The 18,550-nt window shown below is 41.0% G+C and overlaps 1 protein-coding gene across 1 annotated transcript; it reads right to left on the bottom strand.

The window, feature by feature from the left end:
* Positions 1 to 3,313: 3,313 nt before the first annotated feature.
* On the bottom strand, positions 3,314 to 15,620 carry pcmtd2b (protein-L-isoaspartate (D-aspartate) O-methyltransferase domain containing 2b). Its single transcript, XM_079677034.1, has 7 exons — positions 15,463 to 15,620; positions 8,734 to 8,894; positions 8,406 to 8,556; positions 7,707 to 7,809; positions 7,442 to 7,613; positions 6,719 to 6,842; positions 3,314 to 5,405 (listed from the first exon to the last, which is right to left on the bottom strand). Exons 2-7 carry the CDS (start codon positions 8,887 to 8,889, stop codon positions 4,843 to 4,845), a joined length of 1,269 nt encoding a protein of 422 aa, XP_079533160.1. The 5' UTR covers positions 8,890 to 8,894; positions 15,463 to 15,620; the 3' UTR covers positions 3,314 to 4,842.
* Between the last annotated feature and the right edge of the window lie 2,930 nt (positions 15,621 to 18,550).

Genomic DNA, 18,550 nt, shown 5'->3' with positions numbered 1-18,550 from the left:
GTCGGGGAAACAACAGAGGTGTCGATGTTGATTGTTTGGTCAAGAGTGGGACAATCTTTTCCCAGAAGGAAAAGCAGTTCAGTCTGGTCAAGGTTGAGCTTGAGGTGGTGGGCAGACATCCTCTGAGGGATGTCAGCTAGACAAGCAGAGATGCGTGCGACGACCTGGGTCTCTGAGCGGGGAAAGGACAGAACTAATTGGGTGTCATCAGCGTAGCAGTGGTATGAAAAACCATGCGGGCTAATGACTGATCCGAGCGAGTTTGTGTACAAGGAGAAGAGGAGGGGACCAAGAACAGAGCCCTGAGGGACCCCTGTAATTAGTTGACAAGGGTCGGACTCGGACCCTCTCCAAGTTACCCTGTAGGCAGGGGTGCCGTGAGGGGGTGAAAAGTTAGGAAGATTCTAAGGGCCCGTGACTGACAGGGGCCCAAACCATTTTAGAACATTAAGAAAAAAATGTTTAAGTAACCAATGAGATTATATTTTCATGGGGCCCAAAATCCCTGGCGGCGCCTCTGCCTGTAGGTACGGTCTTTGAGGTATGAGGTGAGGAGGGAAAGTGCAGAGCCTGAAACTCCAAGTTCTTGGAGAGTGCGAAGGAGGATCTGATGGTTCACCGTGTCGAATGCAGCAGACAGGTCCAGAAGGATGATGACAGAGGAGAGGGCGGCTGCTTCAGCAGTGTGCAGTTCCTCAGACAGCAAGGAGAGCAGTTTCTGTGGAGTGACCTGCCTTGAAAGCAGACTGGTGCGGATCCAGAAGGTTGTTCTGATGGAGATAACAGGAGAGTTGTTTAAAGACGCGTTCAAGTGTTTTAGACAGGAACGGGAGGAGAGAGACAGGCCTGTATAACATCGGACAGGTTGAGAGTATTGATGAAATGGGTGAGAAACGGTAGAATATCAGGAGCGATAGTCTGAAGGAGGTTTGAGGGGATAGGGTCCAGAGGACAGGTGGTAGGATGGGCAGATGTAATGAGGGTAAGAACCTCACTTGGAGAGAGGGGAAAAGGAGGTCAGTGTGTGGGTGAAGGGAGGGTCTGGTGACCCAGCGGTGAGTAAAGGTGAGTCGGAAAAAGAAGACCTTTTTTTCAAAGTAGTTAACAAAGTCGCTTGACAGAAGGGAGGAGGGGGAAGGGGCTTTGGGGGGGTCCAAGAGGGTGGAGAAGATGGAAAATAGTTTTTTGGGATTGGAATAGGAAGATTGGATCTTATCTTGAAAGAAAGTGCTTTCTGCCTGAGAGATCGAAGCAGAGAAAGAGGAGAGGAGAGCCTGATAGGTTAGGAGGTCGTCATGGTGTTTGGATTTCCACCGTTTACGCTCTGCTGCCCGAAGGATGGTTCTATTAGCACGCAGTGCGTCATTTAGCCAGGGAGGCTTTTCATTTATAGTTTCCACATACTGTACTCTTGCACATTTTTTCAACATACTATACTATGACTTTTTTCATATTTTTAAACATAGTTTGACTTTTTTTTTAGTATTGACATTCTGTTTTCAACATACTTAAATGATTTAAAATAAATAAATAATTGTGGACATTTTGTACCATGACTTTTTTCATTATATTTTCAACAAACTACTCTGACTTTTTGACATACTTTAATTTTCATATTTACAACATACTATAATATAACTTTATCCACATGTTTGACATACTATACCGTTGCAATCTTTTTTTGACATTCTGCATTGTGATCCTTTAGATAATGTGATATAGGCCTTTATATATATTATTTTCTCTTTCCAGTGTTTCCTGGGGCATTCTGTATGAAGCACTATAAGTGCCAGCAGCCGTTAGCTAATCACATTCCATTTGCAGCTGGAATATTTTTTATATTGCACTTTATTAACAGCAGTCAATAGTACAACTCCATTTTAAAAACAAGCAATCCTTTCTCATCAAAACCTAAGTGCAAAAGAAGCCCCCTCCCCCCCCCCCTCCCCAAACCCATCATGAGTACATTCAGCAGAATCACAACACAACGAACAGACATGAAGGGTCCTCCTGTGGAGCACAGGGACACACTAAAGGCAGATCCAGCAGAGATACAGGACTGAATCCTCATTCAGAGTTGGATATATTACTCATATAAGTTGCACATATATTCAAATTCCTCCTATTATTGTAATGACATCCGTAATTGATCTTATAACGGTATTGAGTGATTATTTCTAAGCGTTACATGAATAACCACGCATTTTAGTGGTAATGAAGCAAAACTAATTATTGGTCTTCAGACTTCCTGTCCATCCCGTTTCCTCTCCAGAATTGAGTCCATGCAAAAGAAGTTTGGCACAGAGGGGAGCAGAGATTTTGGTAGAAAAAAAACAAGAACAAAGCGAGGATGCTCCATCCAGTGGCGTAACTATCGACGGTGCAGCCAGAGCACACATTTTTTATATATATTTGGTTTAAAAAAATGTTTTTATATTTTTGTTTTGGGACCGGTTCACGCACACTTCAAAGTAACCAAGCAACCTAAATTCATTTGTAATTTGTCTGTCCAATGACCTTGCTCCCTTTCATGTCATGTGATACCAACATTAGCCTCCTTTAGCTTAGCGGTGGTTCGGTAGCATTTTTTATAATGCTACAACTTCGATTGAATAGCTTGCATTTATAATGTTCAGCAAACCAAAGCACAAGAGCGTCGCTCATAAGAGAAAGGACAAGAGAGAATAAGGAGATGTAACAGCTAAACTGACCAAATTAGACCGTTTTTTTTGTCATAAATCTTCCTCGAAATCGAGCGCTAACGTTAGCAATGTTGAGATGCAGCGGCAGCCGGAGGCTAACGATAGCTCACCTGCCTCGCCACCGTCATTGCCATCTAGCTCCAAAAGTGAAGCTGTATCCGTGGCTTTGCAACCTTCTTCTCCAGCCAGCCAGGAGGAGAGGCTGGATTTGGCTGTGCCCGGCGGTGGTCCAACAGTTCCCACAAGGGCCCCAACCAACCCCCGACGCCAAGATCAAAAGCTATATTATAGCAACTGGTCTATGTATGCCTACCGGCCCATTCCCCAGAGACAAACATCAAGGAAACAGGTGTAATCCTCTTCTTAGTTCGCTGTGCCGTTGTCAGGCTGTGGTGGTCTGAGGCCAGGGCAGGCTGTTGTTGATAGCCTATACATGTGGCGCTTCTGAGTGGTTTTGTATGTCCGTGCGTGTGTGAGCGCATCAGCGTGCGCTTATGTTTGGGGCGATGGGGGAGGGGCCCCAAAACAATATTTGCACGGGGCCAATCACAACCTTGTTACGCCACTGGCTCCATCTAAACATGAACTACAATAGAAATGTGAGAAGATGCTTCTTCTACTTATCATGTGTTTATGATTCATATAACATGACATTTCATATGTACACAACACTTCAAGTCTCTTTAAATTCAAAAATCCAAATACAAGACAAAAAAAAAACATGACAGCACAGCAACGTAAACCTGCACACTGTCAATCATCATAAACATTAGCTATGTTTTATCATGCTGGTTTATTTATGTGAATTGGAATATTAGTAGCTATGTGATCCTTTACGGTCATTCTCTTTTGGGTAAGAGAATATTATGAGATGTAAAGAAGCACTGAGACTTCTATTTGGATACACAGGTTAGGATTTAGCTTAGAATCTTCTCCATAAGTCAGAAGAAGACTTAACTCATACAATCAAATATATGCATAGAAAAAACTCATAATAAATCTTGAAATGATGAGCAACACTTGGCCTTTGAGAAGCAGCTTGGTTAAATATGTAGTGGAATCAACGCTCGCCTTTTATTTGGGAATCAGTGTTATGTTGGTCACTAGCTGAAGATGCGATATCATCTCAGAATACACATCCCTCACAAAGTATGTCTTCCTTTTCAAACTATACCCCTTCCTCATGAATACACACCACGTCATGCAGACCACCAGCTTCCACAGAGTCAGTGTATGACCTCTAAACTGGGGCTGTCGATGGGAGGAGCCCCCTGTCTGAGGGACCCTCTGGGAAGCTGTTGTTATGCAGGGCTTGGTCAGAATATACAGAGCAAATTGTTAATGATTTGTGTATTTATATCTATATCTATAAGTGTTAGTGACTTTTTGCTTGCATTGCCCCTCCACCCTCGCCTCCTGGTCTATTTACCAGCTCATAGAGGCCTGTTGTGAACCCTGAAATGTTGAGTACCCCAAAGTTTTATGTTAGAAATGTATAGTAGGGTCCCCAGCACATAGAAACTGCCTGATGCTTAAAATGTCTTGGCCCATTTGGACATTCTTTGAGTGATTTTGGAGGTTATTGAAGAAGGTTGAATCAACGCTGACATTTTCAGGATAGACAATTGCAGTTTTGGGTCCTCCAAAACTGGAAAATCTGGAGTACAAATATCACCACTTTGTGGTTAAAACTGCAATTTTTGAGCCTGAAAATGTCAGAAATTGATTCAACATCCTCAATAACCCCCAAAACCACTCCAAAATTGTCCAAATGGGCCAAGAAATGTTTTAGCTATTTTCTATATATGCTAATTGACACAATGTATGATAATGGTGCTAATACCCAACATATGCAGGTCTGTCAGCTTCTGTGTGCAAAGGACATGTACTTTACATTTCTAACATAAAACTTTGGGGAACTCAACATTTCCGGGTTCAAAATGCTGGCAAATAGACTAAACCCCCCCCACCCACCCCCCTCTCCACTGGACAAATTGACCTCTTTACAGTGTCAGGGAATGAATGAAGTAAAGAACTAAGGGGAACAGAGGGAGGGGAAGAGAATGGATGATGGAGGTGAGGGGGACACCGGGGATCAGTAAGGGGTTTTCTTCTCTTTACGATGTGGCCCCCGGGCCCCTCACTTCTCTCTGTAGTACAGCAGGTACATCTTGAGGGGCTCGGGCAGCGGCAGGCCGAGGATCCTCTCTCTTAGGAGGTTGACGGGGGGCTGGGGTCGCAGCAGCTCCCTGGTCTCCTTCTCCTCTTCCTCCCCCTCCTGCTGCTGCTCCTCCTCCTCGTCCTCTTCCTCCACAGTCTCCTCCTCCTCCACCACGGCCCCCTCTCCTCTCCCCGCCCTCCTTCTCCCTCTCATCTGCTGCCGGGCCTCCCTCTCTCCCGCCTCGTCCTCGGCTCGTCCCCCCTGGTTGTTGTTGTTGCTGTCCAGGGGGGGGGGGGCGATGCCGCTGCTGGCCACCACCTGCCTGGTGGCCAGGACCAGCGTGTTGCAGTGGCGCCTGTGGACGCGCCTGCGCTTGAAGCGGGGGCCGTACTTATGGAGCCCAGCGACCGCCAGGCCCCTGCCCACGGAGAACGAGGACCCTCTGCCGCGTGATAGGCTGTCGCCCCCATCCGTGGTCACTCTCAGGGTGTGGCGGATGCAGATACGAGCCAGCTCCTGCAACGTGCGTGCCTCGTACTTGGCTGGGAAAGAAAATAGAAATTAGAAACAAGGTTTAATCGAACAATGGAAGACCTTAACTCACTCCATCAATCCCTCTACTAAGGTATGCAGCCAACACAGTGGATATTTCTGAGCTCTCGCCCCATAAATGAAGGCATTAACCAATCCCGTTGTGCGGAACAAATGTACATTGTAGTTATGTGGATATGAGTCAGGATTATGGTTGATAAAACAACTACAACACAGGGCTCTAAAATCTGAACCATGATGGCGAAACGTTATCACTCCTGTGGCAATGTACAAAGACAGTGTACATTGCCACAGGAGTGGCACGGAACTGGTCTACTGTTTCCTTTCTTTCCTTTCACAACACTGCCCTAGAAATATACATTGCCTAACTTTAGGTTACTGAAATCAATTAGAGCATTTTGCAAAAGGAAACTCTGAAATAGAGAATGATACATCATCAGTCCATTATGTGTTTATTTGTCCCCCAGCGGAGAAGATTACAGTGTGGAATAGTGGGTCAAAAAGGCAAGAAATAAGAGTAAGCTAACATATTACAGTGGACCTATCATGCTATTTTTGAATAATATATTGTAGGACCATACCTATATAAGGCATATTTATACTTTTTTATTTTTCAAAATACCAAAAAGATCATGCATTTTATCCATTCCTCATTTCGCTCAATTTAACACTGCCTTTCATGCTCGGATTCAGTGAGAGCAGCAACATCTGGTGGCCTGAAATATGTACTACAGCGTCTCCAGCGCTTTCGAACGGTAATGTCTGTGGCTGTCTCCTCCTGATTGGTGGAGTTGGCCCAATAGCCGTAGCGCAACTTCTGTGACGACATAAAAGTTTTCAAATCTGGATCAGTCTGTATCAGATCCGTTGCAGCCCCTTTTTTAGAGATTTGGGTATGGAGGAAAATAGAGAGGGTTGTGTTTTCTGACACTTGGTGAGTTCCCTGGAACACAGGGGACACATATTCATGTATAAAAGACGTACAAAAGCGCATTTTGCATGATAAGTCCCCTTTAAATATAGAGAAAGCATCATTTGATCTCCGAAGAATCCGCTAGCATGAACATATTTTAATATTTTATTGGTTATTTTTAAATATTATATTTTATATTATTTAGGTGCATTGCATGTGCTACAAATAGTTTTGGATGGTGAGTATTTTACTTTTCAACAACGTCTCTTCTTGACGCAACGATGGGTAAGGTCTTCAGACCAGTCCAGTCTATGCTTAAGACATATACTATATGTATCAATAGTCATACTAGTATTTCCATATTTAAATAACGGTGAAGAGGAGACTCACGCAGTGGGACAGTCTTGGGTTTTCCATTGGTGCTGTGTTTGGGCAGCGCCAGAGGGGCGAAGGACACAGAGATGATCTTTTTGGTCTCCCAGCTGTTCGGCCCTATGCGGGTTATCTTGGTCAGCTGCAGGAAACACAACAGGAAGACAGTCAGTGTGTGTTCAGAGGATGGTGCTGTGTACTATTGTTTTCTCTGCTGCTCACAGTCAGAACTTCAAAAAGCTACTCTCTATATTTAGTCCAAATTGTCCAAAGAGTGGTCAATTTAGAGTGGTCAAATGTATTGGCATATACTACGTCAATTCATCCCATAATAAAAGTGTCAAAAGAAAATATTGGAAAAGCTTTGGAGATCATCTCCATGAAAACTCCACAGTTACAAGGTCAAATATCATACAAAACCACAAACACTGATCCAAGACAACATTTATTGACTCTTAATAAAAACACAAATGAGTGTACAATCATGAGTCAATATGGACACAAATATCCGTAAGTAAAACAATATACCTGCTTTTTTACATTGAAACGCAGTGTGTGACATGATTTTATTCGTTCATTATGTATGTTTTTATAGAGCAGCCTTACCCAGTAGGTTTTGTTGTTGACGAATATTAGACATTTCTATCTGTTTATAAGTGTTAAATGAATCATGTGGTGCCCATAATCGCTAAACAGAGAAGCAGTTTGCACTGTGCTGAGTCTCTGTGGCAGAACACCCACCTTCTCCTCCAGAGGCATCACCAGGATGCCCCCCACCTTCAGCAGGTTCTTCATGTAGTCCTCATGCTCCTTCTGCACCCCCGCCCCACAGTACACCCGGTCGTACTGACGGCTCTCCGGAGGAACCTCCAGACAGTTCCCCACCACGAAGGAGGGCTCACAGAACTCAAACCTGCACAGAGACAGGAGAATGAACAAGAGTTATACAAGGAAAGAATAAACTGAAAAAATATGCTGTAAACTCTGACAGATTTTAGACACGTACCTGTCGAAGCTGTCGCTTGTTTTGATGAAGCAGTCGAGCCTCTGGTATGCATACTCAATCACATCAGCATGCAGCTCGATCCCATGGTTCACTCCGAAGGGTCCTGCAACAGGTGGAACAGCTCAGTTTGAAATAAGACATTAATATGGATTCCAAACACAGTATGTGGTGTGATGATGACCTAACCTGCGTTAATGAAGGCCAGTGGGAACATCCATACACCTTTATGAAATGTCTTTAAATGTGGCCCTGAGCTCATTAAACGCTAAGTGGACGGCAACAGAAGCTCTATTTTAATGTCAGCAATAGTCCTATAACTACATATAAATCAACTGGACTTTGAGGATCCAAAAAATGCAATTCTAAAAGTCTGAAACATTAAGCTTCTGATGAAGAAGGCTCGCTTTTCACTGAAATATTGTCTCCGATATTCTTTTGACTTTTTGTAAAAGAAAAATGTGTATTCAGTTCAGACCCCGCTCATTGATTAAATGTCATCTCAATGTCTCCATAGATTTTTTTTAAACCAGATTTCACAGTTTTTCCCTTTTAATAATTTTCAACAATCTGTAGAATTGTTTTGGCAACTTTTTAGGATTTCTTTTTTTATTGTCAAAGCATGTGGGATGTAAACTCATCTCTTCCAGTTCACACACCTTCATGCTGCCACATGTTTACTGAACATCTCTTCCCACATACCCAGTATGAGGCCGACCATGGTGCTGAGGTACCCGGTGCCACTGCCCAGGTTGATGAAGGAGAGTCCGGGGCAGAGGTCCAGAGCCTCCATCACCTCAGAGTAGATACAGGGAGCCGACAGGTGGATGTTCCCATGCCGCCACGCCAAGTCCTAACAACACCAAGCATTCATTATAACCAAAAATCTCTCAGACTATAAAACATTATAAATGCACCCAAAAAACAAAACAAATATCCAGGGACTAATAACAACAACATGTCCCTCCTCCCAGCTCTCTCCAAACCCTGTCATCACCCAGCTGTGACTCTCTGGAGCAAGTGTGCTCACCTTGTAGGCGTTGTCCCGGTACTCGTCCAGGTAATAGTCAGCGCGGTCGATGGCTCTGAAGGCCCGCTCCACCAGGTCTGAGCGGATGTAGTACGCCTCCTTCAGGTTGTCAATCAAGTCGTCATTGTCCTCTCCGGCACTGACAGCTCCGCCCATGTTGACTGAAGGCAGAGAGGATGTTTACCATCACAAATAACTTCACGACTTGAAGTGGTGTATGTGAGGACTGCAGGCACACTGGGGTCAAAGCTGGACACGTCTACTAACACTTCTATACTTCTGCTCTCTCAGACTGACTTTTAAAAGCCAAAATACTTTGTGTGTTCTTTCATGATGTATATAAAAGAAAGCAGACAACTGCCAAAACACCCACCTACATCTGGACAAATTCATCCATTTGGGAAAATATAATGTTTAAAACGTAAGTATAAATGCTGAAGGAAGCAGTTTACGGCTGAAATTCAGTGTTCCCCTGGCTACGCTTGTTTCTCTAATAACCTACGACTAGGGTTGGGAACCGAAACTCGGTTCCAGATGAGAACCGATAAGAAAATGCCGGGTACCGGGTACCCATACAAAATACACAATTTCGGTTCTGCTTAACGGTTCCTAAATGCGGTAGACGCTGTATTCCAGCGGGTCCGTCTGCGCCGTAAGTATAAATAAGTAAGTAATAAGTATAAATAAAACGTAAGTATAAATGCTGAATGAAGCAGTTTACGGCTGAAATTCAGTGTTCCCCTGGCTACGCTTGTTTCTCTAATAACCTACGACTAGGGTTGGGAACCGAAACTCGGTTCCAGATGAGAACCGATAACAAAAAGGCCGGGTACCGGGTACCCATACAAAATACACAATTTCGGTTCTGCTTAACGGTTCCGAAATGCGGTAGACGCTGTATTCCAGCGGGTCCGTCTGCGCCGCGGTGACCCGGTGGAATACAGGGCGGACCTGGAGAATCACAGAACGGCCGGTCGTCAGTGGGCCGTTGACGGCCGGCTCGGTACGCTGACGGCCGGCACCGCCCTTAATAACGGCATCATGTGAGTTGCGCTGACAGGCGACAGAGGTCCACAGTTGCCCCGCAGCGAGGCTCCCCCCGCCCTCCCATAGACAATTCAGAAGCTCATTCACTTCCTAACACCAAAGATGGATAAACGCTCTGAAGTGAGGCTCCACTACACTAAAAAAGAAAAAGATAAGGCATAATGTAATGCCTGTTAATAGCTTGCCACAGGCAAGTTCAAATAAAGCACAGCTATTGTGCAATACATTTGTATTGCATGTATATTTTTTATTTGTAAAAATGTCAGTTAAAGCTTAAAAGAATAAAGATATTTTTGTTATCTAAACGTTTGACCTCTTTCTTTTACAATTTTGAAATCGAAACGGGGAATCGATAGGAACCGGAATCGATAAGCAGAACCGGAATCGGAATCGATACATTTCAAACGATACCCATCCTTACTTACGACAAAGACACAAATTGACTAGAATCCATTCTCTCGTTAATATATCTTAGAAAACAACTAAGATCTAAGAACTGTCTGGTCAAAATGTGGCTTCAAACTCAATAAAAAATCAATTTAAGAAAGTTTCTGGAAGACAATGCTGACTTATGCTCAAAGGGGATGCAACACCGTTACAGGAGACAACATTTCCACATGACCTTGATTGAAATAACAGATATTAGAAACATTTGAGAAAATGTAAGTATACAATTCAACAAACTATAGAAAAAAGGGGAAGTAATTCTTCCACATATCATACCTTTAAATCTGACTGGGATAACTTGGATAAACCCTTACAATCCCAACCTGTTTGTAAGGTTGGGATTGTAACCTTACAAACAGTAAGGACAGTAAATACAATCCCAGGTTTTTGTAAGGACAGTAAATACAATCCCAGGTTTTTGTAAGGACAGTAAATACAATCCCAGGTTTTTGTAAGGGCAGTAAGTACAATCCCAGGTTTTTGTAAGGACAGTAAGTACAATCCCAGGTTTTTGTACAAAACCTGGGATTGTACAAGTCTCATCCCACAGTAAAAAGGAGTGGGTGTTGTTTGAAAAAAATGTTTCAAGAATAAACATTTTTTATTAGAGCTCTTTTGAGACTTTATGCACAAACAAGCGGACTGTAGAGGCCTTAATGCAGCGTCTGGCAGCAAGGAGATCAGAGGGCAGCCAAATGCTGCCCATGGTCATGAGGTAATAAAAGAACAAAGGGGGGGGGGGGCATTTACATATTCCTGCACCTCCGCCTTTCAAGCCTCTTGTGTTGAAGATGAAGAGGATGTGTTTCAGCCACAGAATCAACAAGGCAACCAACAGCAGATGTTACAATAAAGTACATCTACACTCTAAAAACAAATGCCTTGGCTCAACAAAGAAAATCAACGCAACAGTTTGCATCGATGTTTATTGAGTTAAGACAACTTCTAATGAAATTGTCTTAAAGCAACAAAGTTATTTGAGTTTGGGGAGAAGGCTTTTCCTCTACAATCAGAGGTGTTTTTAATTACCACTTACTTAATAATTGGTAGCATAAACACAAGTTTTGAAGTTGATTACTCAAAAGATTAAGTTGTTCCGACTAGTTTTACCACATGATTTAAAAAGGAATTTCAAGTTGTATGTACTTAATTACCATCATTGTGAACACACGGTTTTAAGTTGACAACCATTTATAAATGAAGTTGCTCCAAATATATTGTATTCAATAGTTTTTTTTCGTAGCTTTTTCATGTTTTTGCCTTTAAAGAAAGACATTAATTGATTCCACAACAAAAATATTAGGCAATTCACTTTTTATTTTGAACTGCAGTTGTTTATTTCAACACATGATGTTTCAATCAGGAGAGAATTCATTTAGTTTGAACATTTATTGACACATGCCATATGATAAGGTGAATGAACACCTGAAATCACAGCTGATTGCAGGAGAGAGGAGAACCATTTTATAGTTTGGCTGCAGCACGTTGATTGGCTGCTGGAGAATGAGGTGAAATGTAATAGGTTAAAGAGAACGCCTGTGATGAGCTGATTGTATGCAGCTGTGGAGTGAATGTATATACACCCAGTCTTCCTGAAATAACTTGAACTGAGCTTCATTTAAATCTTGAAAAAAAAGATAAATAACACAAATTTAAATTGTCCCACAAATAATAAATAAACATATTAGCCATATTACCATGGGAAATGGGGACACAGCAAATACATGCTGCCATCACATCGAAGTTAGAGGCCTTTGCATATTTAAAACCAGTGCCAGATATGTCAAATCTGTAAAGTTTTGTAAAACTACAGAAACAAACTCTCAATGGCCCCAACCTGCAGATCACACAAATACATTTGACAAAAGATGTAACAAAGATGTTTACACTGCCGACAGTCATTATTTCAAACAGTATGAACACATTTAACACAGAATGCTTGCTCATTCATTTGTTTCCCTGGACCACGATGGTTGCCATCGTATGGTCAGATCCTGGGGTGGACCGGTCACTGATGAAGGCGATATTCATGTCCTTTTGAAGCACATTAAATAATAGGATAGCGCATTAGAGATAATGAATTAGGTAATTGCATACTTTTTAAACTGTCACTCTTAGCTAATTCAGAGCCATTATTACCTGCTGCTAAAGCAACGCTGGTATTGTTTTCACCTATTGAGTCTGCATGTGTGTGTCGTCATGGCAATGTGGTCCTGAAGACACACAGAGGTGGTTTTGAGTACTTTGCCTAGTGTTTAAATGCATGTGGACAGATTTTTTCAATCACAACCGTGCAAGTTTTAGTGTACCTTCTCTGCAGGTTCCATACAATATTTGAACTGGTTAAGAAGAGCAGAAGCCACTTTTCAAATTGTACACAATCCTTTTCCCATGCAATTGCTGTCAACACCTATCCATGCTGAACGTTGCTAAGATATTATTGATTGGGGTGTGGCCAAAAGTGCAATATGCTTCGAAATGTAACTGACAGAGAGCAGTGCTTTTTTCCTTGGATTTTATTTTATTTCAAGATTTTGAATTACGTCGCTAAACTCCTTGAAAAGGTCCTCTTCCTTTTCTCCAAGGTACACGACAAGGCAGCGGATGGCTATAGTTCTCTGCGTACTTCATTGTATTGTGCTATTTTTGAAAAAGGAAAAAAAGAGAAATGACCTAAATGAATATATTCTGAATGGGTGACTGCCAACAACTTGCATTTCAATGACAACTCTAAATAACGATCCTACCTCAAGAAGCATGTCCTTCACCGAGATTCATTTTTAATAAAAAGCAATATCACAATAGTAACCAAAGTATTTTTACTCTCACAGTAGCCTCTACTACTTTCTATCCTCTCACATAACTATTCACAGTTCAAAGGATGCTAATTTTGGTCAAACAGCAATTTGCCTATACAGTGCAACTTCAAGGCTATCTACTGTATTTGAATGACAAAAGATGACACTCACCTTAAAATATCCTTTGTATATTTCTATTTGTCTTAACTGTCGGAACTTGTCCAGGCATGTTAAGTGGGAGTGGACTTGAAATCCTTTACTCAAGGTGTAGAACAATTAAGTTATAAAGCCAATTGCATTACTTACTACAACTTGAATTTTGATTTAAGTAAATTAACGCAGAAATCAGAGTTCAAATTACACACAATATTAAGTTGATGTAATTACCAACATTATACGTCAACACAACTTATAAATTAATGTTTGCAACTTAAAATGTTTATCTAAATCAATTAACTCACATTTTTATCTAGCAACCATGCATTTAATTAAGTGGAGGTGAAAGGACACCTGAATTCGTTTTTAGAGTGTACAATCTTTCCCCTCTGAAGATGATATATTATATATACATTGGTGGAGAGCAACTAAGTACATTTACTCAAGTAGTTTCAGGTGCTTTACTTGTGTATTTACATTTCATGCTACATTAAACTTCTACTCCAGTAGGAGGTAAATGTTGTGCTTTATACTCCATTACATCAGTGACTATTAAGAGTTATTATTATCAGTTAATACATGATGATATACTATTATGGATTAAGATACCTGGCAGTATGAAAACGTTAAAGAAATTAGCTCCAACTGTATAAATTGCAATGATGAACACAATAGTGGATACAAATTATAATCCTATGATATTATGTATATAATTCTGAAAATGGCCATTCTGACCTATGAGTATTTTTACGTTTTGGTACTCTAAGTTTGCATGCTAAAACTAAAGTGTTGAATGCAGGCCTTCTACTCGTATCACTTACGTGCAATATATACATATTTATAAAACGGACAAGTCAAATCAAGCAATCTGATTGGTTCTTAGCCGTGATATACTGAGCGTATACCACGGGTAGAATTGTAAGTTACTTTTCACAACAAGTCAGTATCCCTCCGCGTCTGAGAAAAACGGTATACCGTTGGGCTGAAAAGCAAACTGCTTCGCCTCGGGCCGAACCACGCCCCTTAGCTGTGATATAATGAGCATATACCACGGCCTGTCGTGAGCTATTGTTTAAATATATCACACACCGCTGTATAATTATTGTTTTTACTGGCTGCTCTCTCGTATTTAGCCAATTCAACTACTGTAACACATCTGTAATACCTGTGCAATATATACTTTTACTACTGTTATCTGCAATCACACTACATACATTACATTCCATGGAATTTGTTAAATGCTTTTATCCAAAGCGACTTACATACATTTAGTACTGTGGACAATCCCCACAGGAGCCATTTGGGGCGAAGTGTCTTGCCCAGGGACACAACGACATGCTGACTGCAGTGGGACTCGAACTTGCTACCCCCTGATTCGAAGTCCAGCACACTATCCACCGAACCACAGCCTACATGCTACACTTATTTGTAAAGATAAGCAGCACATTTGACAGATTTATTCTTAATTCTCTCAAAAAGTTACTGAAAGATACATTTTTGTGGAAAAAAACTGAACAGCCTTATTTCACTGAAATAGCCTCAAAATCACAAAGAATGTATCTTTTAGTAATACTTTTACTGTTACTTTTTGTTTTCCACCTGGATGTGTATTTTTGTCAATTGTAATTTGTGTAAGTTCTATTTTTTTCTTTAATATATGATAGAATATTAAATGGGAGTCTATCAGGATGTTTTATATTTTTGTTTATCTTACTTAATATTTGATATGTTTGTCTCCTCGCTTTAGCTGTAACAACGTATCTTTCCCCTCAGTGGAAGGTATTCTGGTTCAGTTTGTTAGCCTGACCACACGAGGGCGCAGCTCCCCGGACACTAAGCGCTTTAGTAGGTTAGTAGGGTTCCACACTTCCTGCAGAAACACTGCTGCCATTTGAAGCTTCGCAAATCATCTGCACATTCAATAAAAAGCTGTCGCATGCATTATTTCAGTGACAGGGTTCACGGGGACAGTAAAGTCCCGCAGGTTAGATTCCCGCACAACGCTGTTTTCGCCACTCGGGGATCCCAATTCGACCAACACTCAAATTCAAGCACTGTTAGTCATACTATCGTCTCGTATGAACAACTAAAAGTGAATATTACATCTAAAACAGAATGTCAAGCGGTGGCAAGGTCGACACAAACAGAAATAACCGCATTATCTTCGCTGGAGGAGAAAGAGCGAGAGCAGAATGATAAGAGCTAGCTGCTGCTGGGTAGAGACAAATAGCTAGCTCTGACTGAGCCTCCATGGTCAAATATGCTAAAGCTAATGTTATACCTTGTGAAAACGCAGACTGGTGTTTTCTGAAGCCGCGGGTTTCCGTGTGTTCAGCCGTTTGTTGTTGTGGAGATCCAGGGAGAAACACACCACTGCTGCCTGGATGTAAACATTCGGCCAGCTGACGTCAGACGCACTGTACGTAACGTAACGGCGGAGGAGCCTACATTGTACACAGAGCAGGAAGTGGAGCACTGAAGATATTAAATGGGAGTCTATCAGGATGTTTTATAAATTCGTTTATCTTGTTAAGCAGGTCATATTCATGTTTAGAGTCTATTTGTTGTTCTATTTTAATAAATAAATACAAATGTTTATATTATAATGTTTTGTCTTTTATTGCACATTTTGACTTTAGCTTATCATGTTTGTATAATTACTGTGATTTTTTATTTTTATTTCATTCTCAACCCAATTTGCCTTGGATAAATATTATATTTTAGATTCTTATTCTGATTTAATCATTTTGAAAAAGAATAATACTCTTTATCTGCCTTTAAGCTAAGCCCCTGTTTCTGCTCTAAAGTCTCTAAACTAGTCCAGTGACAGATTGAATTGTGTTCTTTATGTGGGATTTTATTTGTTCACAGTGTGTGATATTTCAAAGATAACAATATCATTCATTTAGATTCCTTATTAGTTTTTTGAGTACTGTACTTTATTATAGACTTATTATTCAGGCAGAGTTTGAACTTCCAAAAAAAAAAAAGTGAACTCTGCCTAAATGCCTGCCATATGCATTCGACAGAAAACACGTTATACATTACAAATTCAAAATACAATAAGAAATGCATATAGTGTTGTGGAAAAGAGAACTATGTATTTTAGAGTTTCACAAAGTGTTTGAGAATAATGATGATTGTTTGAGGAGTGTGCCAAATCAAAATGTAGAGATCTCCAGAGAGCCGTAAGTTCTATGATAAACACTATATTCCAGTCAAACAACATGCTGATTACTCAACGGTCCAGCAGAGGCCAGTGCTGCCCAACATACAAACTACATGTAACAGTGCATTAACACGCACTCAGGTCCCCCATTTTGTTCAGCCTGCAGTCAGGAGGAGTGTGTTCTGAGTGTGTGTTCCTGCTGTGTGAATGTATAATATACAGTTCAGCTCAAACACACACACACACACACACACACACACACACACACACACACACACACACACACACACACACACACACACACACACACACACATACCATGTATACATCACTTCAGGGGACATTACATTGATTTACATGCATTTCCTGGAGATTTATCCTAACCTTAACCCTAACCAACACATGCCTAACCTTGAACAATTAAATTCAATGATTCTCTTTTCTAAACCATCAACGTGTATCTTAGACCCGATTCCAACTAAGCTGTTAAAATAAGTTTTTCCATTAATTAGCACTTCTTTATTAAATATTATGAATATGTCTTTATTATCAGGCTATGTTCCACAATCATTCAAAGTAGCAGTGATAAAACCGCTTCTTAAAAAGCACAACCTCGATCCAGAGGTTTTAGCCAACTATAGACCTATTTCTAATCTTCCGTTCCTTTAAAAAATTATTGAGAAAGCAGTCGCAAAACAGCTGTGTGATTACTTAAAAAACTATGATTTATTTGAAGATTTTCAGTCTGGCTTTAGAACACATCATAGCACAGAGACAGCTCTGGTTAAAGTCACAAATGACATTCTAACAAGAGACTTTTCTCTATTCTTGTTTTGCTCGATCTCAGTGCTGCATTTGATACTATCGACCATGATATCCTATTGCAAAGGCTAGAGCACTTAGTTGGCATACAGGGAACTGCTTTAGGCTGGTTTAAGTCCTATCTATCTGAACGCTCTCAGTTTGTACGTGTCAACGATGAATCTTCCACGCAAACCAAAGTTAGCCATGGAGTGCCACAGGGCTCAGTGCTCGGACCTATTTTGTTCACATTATATATGCTTCCGTTAGGCAATATTATAAGGAATCATTCTGTAAACTTTCATTGTTATGCGGATGATACTCAACTATATTTATCAATCAAGCCTGATAAAATTAATCATCTAAATAAAATTCAAGACTGCCTCAAGGACTTAAAAACGTGGATGACCTTACATTTTTTGATGTTAAACACGACCAAAACTGAAGTTATTGTACTTGGCCCAAATAATCTACCAAACAAATTATCTAAAGATATACTAACTATGGATGGCATTAATTTGGCCTCCAGTGAGACTATAAGGAATCTTGGTGTTATATTTGATCAGGATTTATCCTTTAACGCCCACATAAAATCAATTTCAAGGACCGCCTACTTCCATCTACATAACATTGCAAAAATCAGGAATATCTTGCCTCAAAACGATGCAGAGAAACTAGTCCATGCATTTGTTACTTCAATGCTGGATTATTGTAACTCTTTATTTTCAGGGTGTACCAAGAAGTCAGTCAAGTCGCTTCAGCTGATTCAAAAATGCTGCAGCTCGTGTACTAACCAGAGTTAGGAAAAGGGACCACATTACTCCTGTTCTGGCTGCCTTACACTGGCTCCCTATAGAACACAGGATAGAATTTAAAATTCTTCTTCTCGCCTACAAAGCCCTTAATGGGCAGGCGCCATCTTACCTTAAAGAACTCATTATACCCTACTGTCCTACTAGGGCATTGCGTTCCAAGAATGCAGGGTTGTTGGTTGTTCCTAGAGTCTCTAAAAGTACAATGGGAGCCAGAGCCTTTTCTTATCAAGCTCCACTTTTGTGGAATCAGCTTCCAGTTTGTGTTCGGACGGCAGACACCCTATCCGTTTTTAAGAGTGCGCTTAAGACCTTCCTTTTTGATAAAGCTTATAGTTAGGGCTGATTAGATTCAGCCCCTAGTTTTGCTGATATGGGCTTAGTTTGTCGGGGGACATCTTACTTCTTCCTTCTCTCTGTCTATACCTGTGTACTCTCATGTTCCGATTAACCCAGCTTCCCCAAATTTCTTTCTTTTTGGTGTCTATATATACGCCAGGATCCGGAGTCATGGATGATCCTGTGGTCCTGGATCATAAGTCCTGGATGGATATCCTTGTGGATTCATCTTCCTATTATACACACAT

This window comes from Notothenia rossii (genome assembly GCF_949606895.1).
Source record: "Notothenia rossii genome assembly, chromosome: 4".
NCBI classification, from domain to species: Eukaryota; Metazoa; Chordata; class Actinopteri; order Perciformes; family Nototheniidae; genus Notothenia; species Notothenia rossii.
This window is presented reverse-complemented; position numbering and strand designations above follow the sequence as displayed.

What these genes read in the sequence shown, in the direction of transcription:
- pcmtd2b (XM_079677034.1), bottom strand. Translation starts at nt 8,889, where the DNA reads ATGGGCGGAGCTGTCAGTGCCGGAGAGGACAATGACGACTTGATTGAC. An exon ending in ACCGGGACAACGCCTACAAG is followed by an intron (nt 8,557 to 8,733) that starts GTGAGCACACTT and finishes TGGTGTTGTTAG; the next exon opens with GACTTGGCGTGGCGGCATGG. An exon ending in ACCCAAGACTGTCCCACTGC is followed by an intron (nt 5,406 to 6,718) that starts GTGAGTCTCCTC and finishes TTTCTTTCCCAG; the next exon opens with CCAAGTACGAGGCACGCACG.